This window comes from Oncorhynchus mykiss, chromosome 24, assembly GCF_013265735.2.
Source record: "Oncorhynchus mykiss isolate Arlee chromosome 24, USDA_OmykA_1.1, whole genome shotgun sequence".
Taxonomy (NCBI): Eukaryota; Metazoa; Chordata; class Actinopteri; order Salmoniformes; family Salmonidae; genus Oncorhynchus; species Oncorhynchus mykiss.
Window position 1 is genome coordinate 956,139 of NC_048588.1, and position 20,065 is coordinate 976,203.

At 45.0% G+C, this 20,065-nt stretch overlaps 1 protein-coding gene across 2 annotated transcripts in view; it reads left to right on the plus strand.

Moving 5' to 3' along the window:
- The window catches only part of rsrc1 (arginine/serine-rich coiled-coil 1), a 187,046-nt gene that overhangs the window by 96,459 nt on the left and 70,522 nt on the right, over positions 1-20,065 (plus strand). For both annotated transcript variants that reach the window (XM_036962128.1, XM_036962129.1), the window contains one exon: positions 1,957-2,008. In XM_036962128.1, the coding sequence (XP_036818023.1) occupies positions 1,957-2,008 (52 nt within the window). The remainder of the gene's footprint in view (positions 1-1,956; positions 2,009-20,065) is intronic.

The window sequence follows — 20,065 nt, forward strand, 5'->3', positions numbered from 1 at the left end:
TAAATACACATGGTGTTGTATGGCAGAAGCCTGGGGGGCAGTGTAAACAAATGCAAATGTTTTTTTTTTTTTGAATGACTGTAACTAAGATGATTGAAATGCATCATTATTATCCAGGACAACTTAAGCTCTGTGATGTTTCTGCCGACTGGTTGTTATGCATCACGACGAAGTGTTGTTGTAATCACTGTTGTACTGGGTGGTGGGGGGGGGGATTGTGCTTGTTAGTGTTGTGGATACTTGTTAGTGTTGTGGCAAGGAAACAAAACACGAAGTGGACTTAACTTCTTTAGGAAAACAGCCCTAATGTTGGAAACAAACATTATGTTGTCATCCAGAGTCACATTTATTTATTTCCCAAGCTATAGCACACAATATTTTATATACAGCAGGTGTTTAAAGGACCAAAGAGTTTGGTCTGCTTTGTGTTGAAATTTTTGCCATGGAAGAAATATTGCAATACTGGTATCGTCACAGTCCGTGTGGGTGGGTGTAGGGGTGGGCGCGGGCGCCCTTGTGTGTATGTTTGGGCCTTGGGTGTTCTCCTGCCACTCAGTCATCTCTCCCAGTCTGATTGATAATTACAGCTGTCTGACAGTCCCAGTCCTACTGAGTTTGATCCACACTGTCACCTCCACCAACGGGAACAAAACCCTGCACTCTCAAAGACCCACTCGGAGACTAACCCATGTTTTTAAAAAGGTGGGGAATATCAAGTTTCTTTATATCAAGAGATGGGGTGGGGGGAGGTTGACGTGTTTGTCATCTAAGACATAGCCGAGTGACACTTTTACATTAAAGGGGGTCATTATATTTTCCCGGCTGCCACGAAAAGTGACGTTTTTTACAAAGTGACAAGTTTACAGTTTGATAAATAAAATTTATGCGAGATGAGGAGAATGCATGGCGGGCTGTCAGCGGTGGGGCCCGCACCTCTCTCGCCCGCTAAATGATACTCCCAGGCACCACATTCGAATTCCATCCCATTAGCATTTAATTTCTCTTCTAATCCTACACATCCTGTGTGTGTGTGTGTGTGTGTGTGTGTGTGTGTGTGTGTGTGTGTGTGTCTGTTTGTGTGCGCGTGCGTGGCTTGCAGTATAACAAGACCGCACCTTGCTTCCCAGAGAGCAATCTGAAGCAGCGGGCCGGGCTTTATAACGCTTTCACCCCGATGACTATCATTCTTCCTTGACAATTAAGACTCCTCAAATCTAATAGCAGAGATATTGGAATTACACCCGGCCCTTTGAGGCATGTCAAAACGCTGCTCAGCCCGCCTCCCGATACAGCTGTCAAAGCAGCAAGCACACACGCAAGCACACACACACACACACACACACACACACACACACACACACACCTATGCATACGCAAGCACACACATGCTCCCACATGTATACTCACATGTTCAAATTCACACCCACACACCCACTACAGGACAGAACTATCATGACTCTTTTATATCTCCCACTTAAATGTGCTCTGTTTTTCTTCTCTCGAAAGACTTGTTACTGGCGCTTTTCTTTCATCTTTCCTTTCATACCCCTTGAGTGCGTCGCTTTTCAGAGAGAGAAAAGTGCTTTTTATTTGGTGGTGCTGCAGATGCTCTGCCCCCAGTGTGCTGTTCTGTTGACTCTCGTCTGAAACCCACAGTAAACGCTCCTCCGTCAAGTTCCAAGGGCCATAGGGGTGTAATCATTGTACTCCAAATAAGTAATAACCACATAACTGAAAAAAGCTATTTATACATGAGGCTAGTTTAGTGTTAAATGTTCACACCAGAGAATATGTTTCAGACACCGGGGAAAAAAAAAACACACTAAATATTTTTTCCCCGTATTAATTGAAAAATGTATTGTAAAATTATAGTAACGAATAAACACAAAATAAATTATAGCAGTGTTAAAGCTATCCAGCGTGATTCTAATGTTTTTTTTCTCTTCTCTCTTGCAGACACCTGCAGAACAGGCCAGGGCTCGACTCCAGCTGGTGCTCCAGGCTGCAGGTCAGTGGCTGATCCAAGTACAGTCCTTACACACTTCTGCCCATATAATTACCTCTTCAAATTTACACAGCAATACTTTTGTCCTTTTTGGTAATTTAGCAGACGCTATTAACTCGAGCGACTTACAGTAGTGAGTACATACATCCCCCTCTTGTTTAGGGCCAAATAGCGTTCTAGTTTGCGCTGTTTTTTTTGTAAATTCTTTCCAATGCGTCGCTCACTCACTCACTCACTCACTCACTCACTCACTCACTCACTCACTCACTCACTCTAGCGTCCCCAGTCTCCACTACTTCCGGCCCATGTTCTTCCTGTAGGCGAGCGCCTTTCAAACACGCATAAGTCATATTTCATCATCTGAGCTGTGTGTACATTACACTCTGTGTTTTGAGGAGTCATATTGTGAACCAGATGTGACGGGCTGAAATTGCGCAGAGGGAAACCACTGCGACGTGTTTACAGTCAGGCCTGGCTGTCAGGCCCCATGTTTTTTTATTTGAGGGGGAGAGAGAGGGAGAGAGAGAGAGTGTGTGTGTTAGAGAGTGTGTATGAGTGCAATTAGGTTTGTGTGTGTGTCTGCGTCACAGGAAACATATGAAAGGCCCCGACAGCCATGCATCATTTCAGAACCACCCACCCCTGTCTGCTGCACAGGCCTGTGAAAGACATCCTAAACATCCAAGTCCCATACAGACAGACTCATACATACATACACACACACACAACCTTGTGGAACTTGTGACATCACACTAAATAGGGAGAGGGGGAGGTGAGAAAGGGAGGTAGAGAGAGGAGTAGAGGTGAGGAGGGAGTGAGAAAGAGAGGAGGAATAGAGGAGGCAGAAAGAAAGATTGAGAGACAGAGTGCAAGGAAACGAGGGAAACGAGGGAAAGAGAGAGGAAGGAAACGAGGGAAAGAGTGAGGAAGGAAACGAGGGAAAGAGTGAGGAAGGAAACGAGGGAAAGAGGGAGGAAGGAAATGAGGGAAAGCGGGAGGAAGGAAACGAGGGAAAGAGGGTGGAAGGGAAAGAGGGAGGAAGGAAACGAAGGAAAGAGGGAGGAAAGAAACGAGGGAAAGAGGGAGGAAGGAAACGAGGGAAAGAGGGAGGAAGGAAACGAGGGAAAGAGGGAGGAAGGAAACGAGGGAAAGAGGGAGGAAGGAAACGAGGGAAAGAGAGGAAGGAAACGAGGGAAAGAGAGGAAGGAAACGAGGGAAAGAGAGGAAGGAAACGAGGGAAAGAGAGGAAGGAAACGAGGGAAAGAGAGAGAAGGAAAAGAGGGAAGAGAGAGGAAGGAAACGGAGGGAAGAGAGAGGAAGGAAACGAAGGGAAGAGAGAGGAAAGAATCGAGGGGAAGAGAGAGAGAAGGCAAGGAAACGAGTGAAAGAGAGAGCGAGAGGATGAATTCTGGCCAGCCTCCCCAGTCTCTCCATGTTTTCCTAATTTCCGTTGGATATGAATGGTGCTGCTATGTTGAGTGTCTGGAGTTGAGTAATTTGTGTTTATATGGTACTGTCACTGCTGCTGATCAGAGGCCTGTGGTTAATATGGACACTGACACGGCAACACAACCTGTCTGTCTCCCCCTTATAGTGCACTACTTTTAACCATGTTTTTCAGAAATCCTATTTGGATAATTCCCGTATCTCCTGGTTATTGCGTTCTAATTCCAGGAATCTTCCAACTGGTATTTCTGGGAATTTTGAAACACTACGCTGGTGGTGGTAGGCTAGTAAGGCAACTACCACTGAATTAGTTAGCAAATAACTTCGGTGCTTTGTCCCAGACACAGATGAAGACCTGTCCCCCTGTTAAACACATACTCAATAGATCACCTCCATGAGTCTAGGACCAGGCTCAATCTTTGCCTGGAAAAGTGTCCGCAATTGTCTTTTTAATGGAGGGCCAGGAGTTTTTCCTATTTGTCAGGAAAGGGAAAACTCTGTCTTCTTTATACTATTCTGTGAAATGCACTTACTCTACCTGTAGAATCCACAGTATTTACTTTAATGTCATCATCATCTTCCCAGCCCCATAACGTTGTCTGGTGAGTGTGTGTGTAGATCATAGGCTGACAGTGAGTGTCACTGGACGTGAACGTTACTCCTGAGTATCAGTGGATAGCAGGCTCCTATCGTCTCCCTGGCCTCGCCTGCATGACTGTGTGCTAATAGTGATGCCTGTCTCTGTCTGGGAGAAAGGCTATAGTCTGTGTGTGTGCGTCCGTGTGTGAGATTGTGTGCACATTATTACAGACTCATGACCTCCAGCCCCCCCCCCCAGGCGATACTAATGTACTCCTAATGCCAGCGGGCCGTCATAAAAGAACCCCGGGTTTAAGTGCAGTTCACCTCTGGGCAGCAGAGCAGATAACAGACGGCCAGATGCGCACACACACAGCGTGTTTAATGCACCCACCGTGTCTCTGGCTTTCCTCTTCTCTCCACAGGACCACATCCGTAATAAGCCTTGTATGACCCAATAGAAAGGATGCCGGCTGCCTCACTCTTTTATTCGACATTCTAATGTTGCCGTCATTCCTCTGACGCCTCGGCAGATTTGGGCAGGATCTTGGATCTCTCTCTCTTCTCTTTAATTTACTATTTTTTACTATTCTTTCTCTCTCTTGTCCGTCTAACTGGTGGTTATCCTGTGAGCTGGGCCATGCTTGGCTTTAGGCTGTGTTTCCCTCCATTCCTTCCCAGGCCTTCTCACCAAGGCAGTGGTTGTGTCTCAAACGACAACCTGTTCTCCTACATAGTGCACGACTTTTGACCAGGGCCTATAGGCACCCTATTTCTTTAGTAGTGCACTATATAGGGAATCTGGTGCCATTTGGGACAGACAGTGTCTCTTGAGGTAGGGCCAGTTCTGACACCTGCACTGCTGATCCAATGGACGTTCCACTTCCTCTCAGGTCAGAGAGGGATGACACACAGCTGGACAAGTCTGTGTGTGTTTGTGGTGGTGGTGGTGGAGGCGTTTCATGCATGCGCGGTACAGGCGCATACACATGTCTTTGAGATGTGGAGTTGGTCTAGCCATTCAGGCCCTATCCTGCTTGTCATCCCATCTCCAGGCCCGGCTGGGTCCCAGTATTGATGATGTCCAGTGGTGTATTAGCTGTGATTGAACACCCGCCCTTCAAAGGATTTAAATTAAACATCTATTAGACTCTTGTTCATGCCATGGAGGAATTGCAATGAGTTGAGATTACATTCCAATATCACTCTATTCCTTATTTACAGTGCATTCGGAAAGTATTCAGACCCCTTGACTTTTTCCACATTTAGTTACAGCCTTATTCTAAAAGGGATTAAATAAAATCTACACACAATACCCCATAATGACAAAGTATTAAATATATAAATGTATTAATTTTTGTTTTTTTTAAAATACCTTATTTCTATAAGTATTCAGACCCTTTGCCAAGAGGCTCTAAATTGAGCTCAGGTGCATCCTGTTTTCATTGGTCATCCTTGAGATGTTTCTACAACTTGATTGGAGTCCACCTGTGGTAAATTCAATTGATTGGAACACACCGGTCTATATAAGGTCCCACAGTTGACAGTGCATGTCACCAAGCCATGAGGTCGAAGGAATTGTCCGTTGAGCTCCGAGACAGGATTGTGTTGAGGCACAGATCTGGGGAAGGGTACCAAAACATTTCTGCAGCATTGAAAGTCCCCCAAAACACACTGTCACTCTGACAGAGGTCCAAAGTTCCTCTGTGGAGATGTGTTACGAACCGGCTCATAGGCCATAACAAAGAGGGAGACAACGCGGAGATAAAGAAATAACAAAAATATATTTATTAAATAAAGTAACCTGTATACAAATGACAATGGTGTGTGTAGCCAGTAGTGTAAGTGAGTGGATGCATGCATAGATGGTGATAATGAGGGGTGTTGAGAGTTGCCAAAATAAACTAATACAAAGAAGCCTCAAAATGCCACAACAAAAACCGAATGGTGTGTCTGCGTGGAGAGAGCCTCGTCGATGTATGGGGGAGGTGGATTTATCCTCGGGACACACCCGAGCCCAGGTGTGTCCTATTTAGCTGACGACCCTCACAGCTCCACCCACCGTCATCTTATTACGGAAAACAAGAGCAGAGAGAAAGAATTTGGCAGACAGTGGGAGGGTCGTCCAGAAGGACAACCATCTCTGCAGCACTCCACCCATCAGGCCTTTATGGTAGAGTGGCCAGACGGAATCCACTCCTCGGTAAAAGGCACATGACAGCCTGCTTGGAGTTTGCCAAAAGGCACCTAAAGTCTCTCTGACCATGAGAAACAAGATTTGCTGGTCTGATGAAACCAAGATTGAACTCTTTGGCCTGAATGCCAAGCATTACGTCTGGAGGAAACCTGACACCATCCTTACGGTGAAGCATGGTGGTGGCAGCATCATGCTTTGGGGATGTTTTTAGGCAGCAGGGACTGGGACACTAGTCAGGATCGAGGCAAAGATGAACGGAGCAAAGTACAGATAGATCATTAATGAAAATCTGCTCCAGAGCGACCAGGTCCTCAGACTGGGGTGAAGTTTGACCTTCCAACAGGACAATGACCCAAAGCACACAGCCAAGACAACACAGGAGTGGCTTCGGGACAAGTCTCTGAATGTTCTTGAGTCGCCCAGCCAGAGCCCGGACTTAAACCTGATCGAACATCTCTGGAGGGACCTGAAAATAGCTGTGCAGCGACGCTCCCCATCCAACCTGACAGAGCTTGAGAGGATCTGCAGAGATGAATGGGAGAAACTCCCCAAATACAGGTGTGTCAAGCTCGTAGCGTCATACCCAAGAAGACTCGAGGCTGTATTCGCTACCAAAGGTGATTCAACAAACTACTGAGTAAAGGGTCTGAATTATATAAATGTGATATTTCAGTTTTTAATTTTTGTCATTATGGGATATTGTGTATAGATTGATGAGAGAGAAACATTAATTTAATCCATTTTAAAATAAGGCTGTAACAAAATGTGGAAAAAGTGAAGGGGGCTGCATACTTTCCGAATGCATAATTCCTTATGCATTTGGAAAGTATTCATACCCCTTCACTTTTTCCACATTTTGTAGAATGGGGTGCCAGGTGGGACACAGACTATTCTAGGGTCCATCTGCACTGCAGGCCCTGACTGATCACCAGAAGCTAGGCCTTGTAATTATAATGTCAGTGTAATGAGCATGGCCTGTCCTCACCCATTCCATTAGCTCAGTGTTTAAACTGTGCGTGCATGTGAGCCATTCACGTGTGTGTGTGTTTGTACTTGCGTGCGTGCATTTGTCAGTGTGTGTGTTTATGAATTTGTCACTACATTAGGAGCATCTGTTGTCTCTACTCCATTCACCCTTTTAGCCGCTGAGTGGATACTCTAATTGATAGGGAAGCACATGCAGGATGATGACAGAGTCCAAAAATGAACCATCTCCCGTTTTCACCCTCTCATTCTTCTATATATGCCATCTCTCTCATTGTCTTTCTCTCAACTTGTTTCTCTCACTCTGTTTCCTCCCATCTCTCTCTTTCTTTCTTTCTCCCTCCCTCCCTCCCTCTCCTTTTCTCTCTCTCCCTCCCCCTTTCTCTCTCTCCCTCCATCGCTCGCTCTCTGTCTTTGTTCCAGTGAGTATGGTAGAGCAGATGTTGGAGGTTTGTGAATGTTAATGTCCTGACGTTGTCGCCTGCCCACCGTCACATAAGCCCCTGCTCTCTCCTCCTTTCCTCCTCTCCTCTCTGAGCGGCCGCCAGTCTTTCGCTCTCTCTCTCTCTCTCTCGCTCTCCCTCCTGCCTCCCCAGAGATCCTTAAAGCCACCCGCTCACTCTCCCTCCCCCCTCCTCCCCCCATCCTCCCCTCTCCTCCCCCCATCCTCCCCTCTGCGCCTCTCTTTGTCACTCGATGGACTCCAGGACTCTCTCTAGTCAGTAGAAAGCAGATCATCCCCTGGCTAAAGCCTCTCAGGCCTTTGTTGAGCGGGAGCTCTGTGGGCTCTGTGGGCCTGTAATGAGCGCTCTCGGCTGGGCCGCTGGCCCGCTTAATGCTCACTGGGGCCTGGGGGGTGGTAAAGGGAGGGCCAGGAGGTGGGTAGTAGGGGGGCAACACTGGCCCCCTATGAAAGAGCTGGAAAGATATGTTTATGGGTCACTTCCTGCCTGGCCTGAGCATTGAGCTGGGGGGGGGCTTCATCCACACCCCTTGTTTTTTCGGCTATTCCTCTCTCAATCACGCACACACACACGCACTAATCTAATCGATTCAAGATTCAGAGGATTTATTTTTTCCCCAAAACAGTGTGTGTGTGTGTGTGTGTGTGTGTGTGTGTGTGTGTGTGTGCGATAGTCGCGTTATGTGTGTTTTTGTACACGTGCAAGTATGTTTGTGTGTCTGTAGTGCCAGGTTCCCACATATGCCCTGTGTAGCGTGATATTTCTCCCTGTCTGTGTCTTTGCCCACTAATCCCCAGTGTCAACATTAGGCCTTTAGATGGCCTTCTGTTGCTCACTCTCCTCAGACACATGTGCCTCTATTCTACTCTCCACCCTCCACCCAGAGTGGCTGTCAATACTCCTTCTGAAAGACACACCAATACACACATGCACGTGAACACACATATGGGTCTTTCGGTAAATAATGGGGCCAATGTGTGACATCGGGATAAACATTTCAAAAGAGTTTGAAACAAAATTAAAAAAGGATTTTCATGCAGTTCCACTTGTGTACTTAGAGGAATAAAAGTGAATACATGCAAATAACTTCACCTATATTTAATAGAACTATCTGTCCTTTAATCAGGGTTCATACAGACATTGGCATGTCAAATTCAATGAATTTCAGGGACTTTTTCAAGCACTTTATTGTAGTTGTCAAGGACCTCAATGTTCTAAAATTGTACAATTTATATAATTGTACGTATAGGGCCTAATATAGAACCCTCCCCAAAAAATGCATGCAGAAAGTCCAAAAAAGTTGTCCATTACCACTTTAAAAATAATGCTTTTTTTTAACGCCTTGCCAATGCATTGATAATCAAATTAGCATTGCATTCTAAAATATGTGAGAATAATATGGACATTGCCTAAATAGATTGGATGCATGCATGGCCATTTTTCTGAAGCTTATGTGGCCGACGCAGGCACACATAATAAAGCCATGAGTAGCGGTGACATTAATCTCACCATTTGAATCTCACCATCAATGTTTTTAGAATGAGAAAGTGACCAAAAAACCAGGTACCTTTTTTAATGGAAGGATTTGTATGGAAAGCCAAGTTGTAGCCAACATTCGATGTTGTCTTTCTCATAATAACCACACGTGGTTTTACCGCAACAGAGTATCGCAACACCCTTCAATTGAAATGGTAGGAAACATAAGTGGCCATCTCTCACAAAAACATATACAAAATCTTATCCCAGATAATTATAAGGAAGCAGGAGAACTTATAAATTGCCAACAATTATTACAAGGACTTTTCAAGCACCAAATTGAGGAAATGTCTGATTTTCAAGGTACTTGAATTTCTGAGCTCCAAATACTTCGAGCCAAATTGCAGGTGTACCATGGAAACCAAAATGTATTTGTCATATTATCCAATGAGACCCTGCTGTAAATTTTATTTGATTTATTTTACCTTTATTTAACTAGGCAAGTCAGTTAAGAACAAATTCTTATTTTCAATGACGGCCTAGGAACAGTGGGTTAACTGCCTGTTCAGGGGCAGAACGACAGATTTGTACCTTATCAGCTCAGGGCTTTGAACTTGCAACCTTCCGGTTACTAGTCCAACGCTCTAACCACTAGGCTACCCTGCCGCCCCAAGCGGAGAACAACATATGATGATCAACATCAATTGGCTAGGGGTATTAGATCCAACGTGGATCCAGGCACAACTGTCTTCAACAGCGTAACGAATGAGACACCAACATATTCTGGACATTCCTCACGAACATCTTTTTTTCCCCAGCACTCGGGGTGTCCTCGCAGCTGTTCATCACTTAACTGTAATTCGGAAAATTCCTTCCTGGATCAGATGATGATGTGTGAAAATATCAACCGTAAATATCTGGACACAAGTATTATGCATAATTATTGAAGAACCACGTTAATGACCGTATCAATTTCAGTTTTAAGTATCAAGATACAGTGACTTTACACAGCATTGTGATAGTTACACAGCATTTCTGAGATCTCTATAAAATAAAACTGTCTGACAGCTAGATCCAGCATTCGTAGTGTTCAATTGAATATATGATATGACAACTTACACTGCCAGGAAAGTCATGTTTTATGTCACATGATTTTGGACAATCTGTCAAGACACCAACCATGATAAAGTTGTGAATTTTATTGACTAGATATGAGCCCCCTTATATCTTAATGTAATGACATGAAAAAAATACTTATCAACAGCTTTAACAAGTTGTCCGGCATAGGAAATCCTCACTGTACCCTAGGTTATAGAAAGACCCATATGTGTATGTGTACACAAACACACATACGCACATGGCGTACACATGCGGGTACATCATACACAGATGCGCATGTACAGGCACGCGCACAGGCAAACACTCAAGTAATATCTCCCTCTCACTCTTAAGACATGCGCATAGACACCTGCACACCAACACATCCATGTACACGTCTACACTTGTCCTCCCTGATCTATCAGCTCCTCTACTGCATTAAGGCTTGCGTCCTAAATGGCAACCTACTCACATAGTGCACTACTTTTGACCAGAGCCCTATGTGTGCCATTTGGGACGCAGGTATCAGCTTCCACTCAAATAAACCTCTGCTCGCTAGTCCCTCCTTAGCCCCTCATCAATAGGACGTGTTTGCAGAACACCCAGTGGGGTTAAAGGTCATCAAAACCTTTTTTTCTCTATTGGAACCATTGATGACAGAGAAAACAAACACTCCTTAAGATCTCTTCAGAGGAGAGTGGTGAACTTGGCAGCGGCCGTACCTCACTGCTAGTGGTATAGCTAGCTATAGTTGGAACACTAACATGGTCTTTCACTGTGTGTGCGCGTGTGTGTGCTCGTGTTAAGCAGACAGGTCTTTAAATGGGAAAGTTGGGAGTCCCCTACTCCCCTTTGGTGATTTGCGATTGAAACCAAAATAGGTGGCGAAGCAGTAGCAAGACACACACACACACAGGGCTATATAGAGAGCAAGGTCGAGGCTTAGGGGCATGTGATTTGACTAATTCTTACACAGTAAATGGGAGCATTAGGGGTCTCGGGCCCCTCCAGGGGTCCTGTGGCCCGCTAGCAGGGCCCGAACAGATGTGGGCTGAACAGACCACATACATTGAGGGGTGTCACCTCACCCCCTTCTAGAACTAATGGGCTAATTCGGCACGTTTAGGCAACTGCCGCCCTTTGTTGAGGAGCACGGTGAAGGCGAGAGAGGGCTGAAGGGAGCGGTAACTAAGATGCTAAGACACCACTAGGACGGAGCATCTCTCTCTGTTCTCATCTTTTTTAATTTAACTCCCTTTATATCCATCTCCCTTCTCCACAAACAATACCAGTCAAAAGTTTGGACACACCTACAAATTTTTCTTTATTTTTATTTTTTTCTTCATTGTAGAATAATAGTGAAGACATCAAAACTATCAAATAACAAAATATGGAATCATGTAGTAAGCAAAAAAGTGTTCAACAAATAAAAATATATTTTATATTTGAGATTCTTCAAAGTAGCCACCCTTTTGCCTTGATGACAGCTTTGCACACTCTTGGCATTCTCTCAACCAGCTTCATGAGGAATGCTTTTCCAACAGTCTTGAAGGAGTTCCCACATATACTGAGCACCCGTTGACTGCCACTCTACGGTCCAACTCATCCCAAACCATCTCAATTGGGTTGAGGTTAGGTGATTGTGGAGGCCAGGTCATCTGATGCAGCACTCCATCCCTCTCCTTTTTGGTCAAATAGCCCTTACACAGCCTGAAGGTGTGTTTTGGGTCATTGTCTTGTTGAAAAACAAATGTTAGTCCCATTTAAGCGCAAATCAGATGGGATGGCGTATCGCTGAAGAATGCTTATAGCCATGCTGGTTAAATTGAATTCCATGAATTCTTGAATTCTAAATAAATCATTGACCCTAGCAAAGCACAATCAAAGTGTCCCCATCAAAGTGTCCCCATCAAAGTGTCCCCAGCAAAGTGTCCCCAGCAAAGCACCATCACTCCACCTCCTCTGTGCTTCACAGTGGGAATCACATGCAGAGATCATCCGTTCACCTACTCTGCGTCTCACAAGGACACGGCGGTTGGAACCAAAAATCTCAAATTTTGACTCATCAGGCGAAAGGAATGATTTCCACCAGTCTAATGTCCATAGCTCGTGTTTCTTCGCCCAAGCAAATCTCTTCTTATTATTGGTGTTCTTTGGTAGTGGTTTCTTTGCAGCAATTCGACCATGAAGGCCTGATTCACGCAGTTTCCTCTGAACAGTTGATGTTGAGATGTGTTTGTTACTTGAACTCTGTGAAGCATTTATTTGGGCTGCAATCTGAGGTGCAGTTTATCTCTAGGGAACTTATCCTCTGCAGCAGAGGTAACTCTGGGTCTTCCTTTCCTGTGGCGGTCCTCATGAGAGCCAGTTTCATCATAGCGCGTGATGGTTTTTGCGACTGCTTGACACATTAAAAATTCTTGAAATGTTCTGTTTTGACTGACCTTCATGTGTTAAAGTAATGATGGACTGTCGTTTTTCTTTGCTTATTTGAGCTGTTCTTGCCATAATATGCACTTGGCCTTTTACCAAATTAGGCTGTCTTCTGTATTCCACCCCTACCTTGTCACAACACAACTGATTGGCTCAAACACATTACGAATGAACGAAATTCCACAAATTAACTTTTAATTAAGCACACCTGTTAATTGAAATGCATTCCAGGTGACTACCTCATGAAGCTGGTTGAGAGAATGCTACGAGTGTGCAAAGCTGTCATCAAGGCAAAGTGAGGCTACTTTGAAGGATCTCAAATATAAAATATATTTTATTTCATAGTTCTACAATGTAGAAAATAAAGACAAATCCTTGAATGAGTAGATGTGTCCAAACTTTTGACTGGTACTGTACATACGCACGCACGTCTACACACACGCACACGCACATGCACACCGAACATACACACACTCACACTTTCCTCTCCCTTTTTTTGCTTTCAGTACATTTTCTATCTTCACCATGTCCCTATATCACAATCATACAATTCCATCCCCTTCTCTCTGTCACACTGTATAGCTGAAGCTGTGTGATTATTAGCTGCACTCTGGACATGGTTGTCACAAACTTCAGACAGTAGTTACCTCACTCTCACAAGGTCTGTGTCCCAAAAAGGCACCCTTTTGCCTACAGTATGTCATTCACTACATTGATCAGGGCCTGGTGCCTTTTTGCACTACACAGGAAGGGGGGTGCCATTTGGAACGCAACCCAGGGATTTTCCCTTGAAGATATGTCCCCCTCCTACCTTCCAAATGCAGGAGAAGCCCATTGTAATAACTGTAACTATGTCATCATAAGTTTGTACTAACAGTATTATTATCGGGAGAGCAATTGATCTGAGGTGTGGGGTTTGAACAGTTTGGGGGTTTTCCCCTTACATGATGCTCCATATCTGAACTCCACACTGCACCTGAACAGTCACGAGGTGAAAAATAAATTATGATTATTGTGGCAAATAACTTTAAAAAATAAAATAAAATAAAACTTTGAATTGGACCTGTTTGAGTTTTGAGAAGACCAGTCACACACATTCAAAATATTGTCATAATCAGTTATTGAGTGAACTGACACGAGATCTGAAAAACAGATTCTGATTATTATACAGGTTTGTAAATGAACTTTTCGATAGGGTGTCCTGTCATAGTTTTGTGAAGAGCAATAGTAAGACACACAAGTCTTCACATTCAGAATATTTTCATAATCAGTTTGAGTATGTTCCCACGGAGAGAGGACATACAGTCATGTTTCAACCCAAAGCTATTGAATAAAGAAGTTCCAATGTTTAGTTGCTAAATCAAACAGGATAGTTCCCTTTTAAATATCTAGCAAGTGATTTGATTCAATGCTCTTTTTTCAGTTTCCTTAAACCAGTAATTTCGCTTCATTCCCCTATGTGACAACAACCCAAGCAACATTGTTTTTCTGCCACCACATTTGTCCCAACATCGCAAAAAAAAAGCCCCTTGACGTCGGAATTCCTCCCCTCCCGTCAGTTAAAGGCTGGTTCTGTGATTATTTGAAAGGATAATAGAGGAGTGACAGTCTGTAATTTGTGGCCTGTAACCATTGATCAGACTGGATTTATGTGCCATTACCTCACTGTTCCAGTCAACAGTCGTAATTATGCCCTTCAAAGGGGAAGTGCTCAGCCCGCCGCGCAGCCCCACCAAATACCTGAATAAGCTTTTATCAAAGAGGCTGAGGGGGCACCCCCCCCCAAACGCACTTAACCGAATTAGACTGATTGAGATTGACACTGTGGCACATTGACTGATACCCATATGGAGGGATGGGTGGGTGGATAAAGGGATGGATGGGTGGAGTGATAGCGGAATAAAAGGATAGAGGGATAGGATTCCGTAATAGAGTAATACGGGAGGGAGGACTGGGAATGTAGCTGGTTTTCCTCTCCTGTTGTGGAATGACAAATCAAATTTTATTTGTCACGTACAACAGGTGTAGGTAGACCTTACCGTGAAGTGGTTACTTAATTGTTCAGCAGTCTTATGGCATGGGGGTTGAAGCTGTTAAGGAGTCATTTGGACCTAGACTCCGGTACCGCTTGCAGTGTGATAGCAGAGAGAACAGTCTATGACTTGGGTGACTGGAGTCTTTGACAATTTTTTGGACCTTCATCTGACACCACCTAGTATATAGGTCCTGGATGGCAGGAAGCTTGGCCCCAGTGATGTACTGGGCCATATACACTACCCTCTGTAGTGCCTCACTGTTGGATGCCGAGCAGTTGCCATACCAGGTGGTGATGTAACCCGTCAGGATGCTCTCGATGGTGCAGCTGTAGAACATTTTGAGGATCTGGGGAGCCATGCCAAGTCTTTTCTCCTGTGCGGGAAACGTCGTTGTCGTACCCTCTTCACGACTGTCTTGGTGTGTTTGGACCATGATAGTTTGTTGGTGATGTGGACACCAAGGAACTTAACTCTCGATCTGCTCCACTACAGCCCTGTTGGTGTGAATGGGGGCGTGTTCACCCCTCCTTTTTGTGTAGTCCACGATCATCTCCTTTGTCTTGCTCACCTTGAAGGAGAGGTTGTTGTCCTGGCACCTCACTGCCAGGTCTCTGACATCCTTTGCTATAAGTTGTCAAATAAAATCAAAGTTTATTTGTCACGTACGCCGAATACAACAGGTGTAAACCTTACAATGAAATGCTTACTTATAAGCTCTAACCAATGGTGCGGAAAAAAAGTTGTGTGCGTGGGTAAATAAAGAAATAAAACAACAGTAAAAAGACATTTGAAAAAAGAGTAGCAATGCTATATACAGACACATGTTAGTCAGGCTTATTGAGGTAGTATGTACATGTAGGTATCGTTAAAGTGACTATACATATATGATGAACAGAGAGTAGCAGAAGTGTAAAAAGAGGGGTTGGCGGGTGGTGGGACACAATGCAGATAGCCCGGTTAGCCAATGTGCTGGTCGGCCCGATTTAGGTAGTATGTACATGAATGTATAGTTAAAGTGACGATGCATATAATACAAATAGAGTAGCAGCAGTGTAAAAGAGGGGTTGGGGGGGTCACACAATGTAAATAGTCCGGGTAACCATTTGGTTACCTGTTCAGGATGGCTTGGGGGTAAAAACTGTTGAGAAGCCTTTTTGTCCTAGACTTGGCACTCCGGTACTGCGTGCCATGCGGTAGTAGAGAGAACAGTCTATGACTGGGGTGGCTGGGGTCTTTGACAATTTTTAGGGCCTTCCTCTGACACCGCCTGGTTAGAGGTCCTGGATGGCAGGCAGCTTTGCCGTTTGAGGATCTCAGGACCCATGCCAAATCTTTTTAGTTTCATCAGGGGGAATAAGCTTTGTCGTGCCCTCTTCACAACTGTCTTGGTGTGTTTGGACCAATCTAGTTTGTCGTTGATGTGGACACGAAGACATTTGAAGCTCTCAACCTGCTCCACTACAGCCCCGTCGATGAGAATGGGGACATGCTTGGTGCTCCTTCTCCTGTAGTCCACAATCTCCTTAGTCTTGGTTACGTTGAGGGATAGGTTGTTATTCTGGCACCACCCGGCCAGGTCTCTGACCTCCTCCCTATAGGCTGTCTCGTCGTTGTCGGTGATCAGGCCTACCACTGTTGTGTCATTAGCAAACTTAATGGTGGTGTCGGAGTCATGCCTGGCCATGCAGTCGTGGGTGAACAGGGAGTACAGGAGGGGACTGAGCACGCACCCCTGTGGAGCTCCAGTGTTGAGGATCAGCGTGGCAGATGTGTTGCTACCTACCCTCACCACCTGGGGGCGGCCTGTCAAGAAGTCCAGGATCCAGTTGCAGAGGGAGGTGTTTAGTCCCATGATCCTTAGCTTGGTGATGAGCTTTGAGGGTACTATGGTGTTGAACGCTGAGCTGTAGTCAATGAACAGGATTCTCACATAGGTGTTCCTTTTGTCCAGGTGGGAAAGGGCAGTGTGGAGTGCAATAGAGATTGCATAATTTGTGGATCTGTTTGGGCGGTATGCAAATTGGAGTGGGTCTGGGGTTTCTGGGATAATGGTGTTGATGTGAGCCATTACCAGCCATTCAAAGCACTTCATGGCTACGGATGTGAGTGCTACGGGTCTGTAGTCATTTAGGCAGGTTGCCTTTGTGTTCTTGGGCACAGGGACTATGGTGGTCTGCTTGAAGCATGTTCGTATTACAGACTCAATCAGGGACATGTTGAAAATGTCAGTGAAGACACCTGCCAGTTGGTCAGCACATGCCCGGAGCACACGTCCTGGTAATCCATCTGGCCCTGCAGCCTTGTGTATGTTGACCTGTTTAAGTTCTTACTCACGTCGGCTACGGAGAGCGTGATCACACAGTCGTCCGGAACAGCTGACGCTCTCATGCATGCCTCAGAGTTGCTTGCCTCGAAGCGAGCGTAGAAGTGATTTAGCTCGTCTGGTAGGCTCGTGTCACTGGGCAGCTCGCGGCTGTGCTTCCCTTTGTAGTCTGTAATAGTTTGCAAGCCCTGCCACATCCGACGAGCATCGGAGCCGGTGTAGTTTGATTCAATCTTAGCCCTGTATTGACGCTTTGCCTGTTTGATGGTTCGTCGCAGGGCATAGCGGGATTTCTTGTAAGCTTCCGGGTTAGAGTCCCGCACCTTGAAAGCAACAGCTCTACCCTTTAGCTCAGTGCGAATGTTGCCTGTAATCCATGGCTTCTGGTTGGAGTATGTACGCACAGTCACTGTGGGGACGACATCATCAATGCACTTATTGATAAAGCCAGTGACTGATGTGGTGTATTCCTCAATGTCATCGGAAGAATCCCGTAACATGTTCCAGTCTGTGATAACAAAGCAGTCCTGTAGTTTAGCATCTGCTTCATCTGACCATTTTTTTTTATAGACCGAGTCACTGGTGCTTCCTGCTTTATGTTTCGCTTGTAAGCAGGAATCAGGAGGATAGAGTTGTGGTCGGATTTACCAAATGGATGGCGAGGGAGAGCTTTGTACGCGTCTCTGTGTGTGGAATGCAGGTGATCTGGAATTTTTTTACCCTCTGGTTGCACATTTAACATGTTGATAGAGACTTGGTAGAACTGATTTAAGTTTCCCTGCATTAAAGTCTCCGGCCACTAGGATTAGGATTAGCTTTGTGATCACTATGGTGTTGAACGCGCAACTGTAGTCAATGAACAGCATTCTCACATAGGTGTTCCTCTTGTCCAGGTGGGAAAGGGCAGTGTGGAATGCGATTGAGATTGTGACATCTGTGGATCTGTTGAGGCAGTATGTGAATTGGAGTAGGTCTAGGGTATCCGGTAGGATGTTGTTGTGAGCCATAACCAGCCTTTCAAAGCACTTCATGGCTACCGACGTCAGTGCTGCAGGGCGATAGTCATTTAGGCAGGTTACCTTCACTTTTTGGGGTACAGATACCATGGTGATCTGCTTGAAACATGTAGGTATTACAGACTCGGTCATGGAGAGTTTGAAAACTCAGTGAAACATAAGATATTACATTTAATTAAAAAATATATATTACCCCCTTTTCTCCCCAATTTCGAGGTATCCAATTGTTAGTAGTTACTATCTTGTCTCATACCAACAGGACATTAAAAACTAATATAACCAGGTCGCCAGGTGCACGGTGTTTCCTCCGACACATTGGTGCGGCTGGCTTCTGGGTTGGATGCGCGCTGTGTTAAGAAGCAGTGCTGCTTGGTTGGGTTGTGTTTCGGAGGACGCTTTCGACCTGCGTCTCTCCCGAGCCCGTACGGGAGTTGTCTCGAACGAAGCTCATCCAGTTTATTCTCCAGTGATTGCACGTTGGACAGTAGAACGCATCTCAGAGAAACAGTATATCCTTTGTGTCGGACTCATTAAAGAAAGAATCTTCGTCCAGTTCGAAGTGAGTAATTGCTGTTCTGATGTCCAGAAAGCTCTTTTCGGTCATGAGAGTCCGTAGCGGCAACATTATGTACAAAATAAGTTACAAACAATGTGAAAAAACACACAAAATAGCACAGTTGGTTAGGAGCCCGTAAAATGGCAGCCATCCCCTCCGGCACCATTCTGTGTACCAGAGGTTTTATGTCAAATTGATTCCTCTGTTTGTTTTATGAGTGTAGTATCCACACTACACAGACGCTCCTGCCCGCTCTCTGAATCGTGTGGTTATAGAGTGATTGTGTTAGAAGTTGATATGATAAGGATAGGTCTTGGTCAAAAGTAGTGCACTATAGGGAGTAGGTGGCCATTTGAGACGCATCCTGTGCCTTTTTCAGGCTGGTTCTGTCGAAGAGAATTAAACAGATTTGTTTCTTTGTGTATAATAGAGTTGTGTGTTTCTTCCTTCAGAGTACACTACGTATTTCTGTATTTTCCGTTTGTCAGGCTTGCTGCTTTTCATGATTGCCATAATTTCCGTCATCCCATCAAATGTCATGTAAATTTACATTTCTTATGCATTCACACAAATAAACATACATTTACCCTGATGTAATCACTTTCCCGTAGTTTCAAGTAAGGCAGCGTTTTTTTCCCTGGAAACTCAATCTCCCTTGTGTAAAGTTGTGATGAAATTTGTCGTTTAACTTTTTTTTGCGTAGGGCCCCTTGTTTCGGAAATGAGAGGAGGAGGAGGTGGATAGATAGATGAGCGGTGTAATAGAGGTTGTTAAGCACTTTAGAAGAGAGGGAGAAGAGTGTGTGTGTGGGGGGGGTGAGTGGTGATGGAAGCCATCTCTTTCTTCTGTTGGCAGATTTCAAACAGCATCTGGTGAGCTCTTGAAACAGAACGTTATGAGTATGTTCAAATCCAAACTGAATAATATCTCTGCCCATCCCCCCCTCCCCTCCTCCTCCCCCCTTTTCTCTTCCTCCTTGTTGTCGGCATTTAAAGCCACATGTTAATGCCGCCCGCTCTCTCTCTCCCTCCTTCCTCTCTCTCTCCCTCCTTTCTCTCCTCCCCACTCTCGACATGTACACATTTCCGTAAGAGAACAAGAATATTTTTTAATTTGCTACTTTCCATAATTTCTGCAACATATGGTCTAAACGATTTCGATGCAAATGTATGTGCTAATTATTTGCAGACAGAGCCTGAAACAGGGCTGCCATTGAAGTGGAATGAAAGCAAATTTGAAATCACCTTAAATTTTGCTAACCATTTACTGTTAGGTAAACTTTGAGAAGTAATTTAATTACATTGGACCGCTGGCAGCTAGAGGCGGTGGCTCGGGGGCTTTTTGGGTATGGACAGGGTGGGGGTTGTTTCTGAAGGCGTAGTTTTCTGGAGTGCTTCTAAAATGGACACGCTGCTCTCTTAACCCCGGAAGCTAGCCAATGGCGCGGCAGAA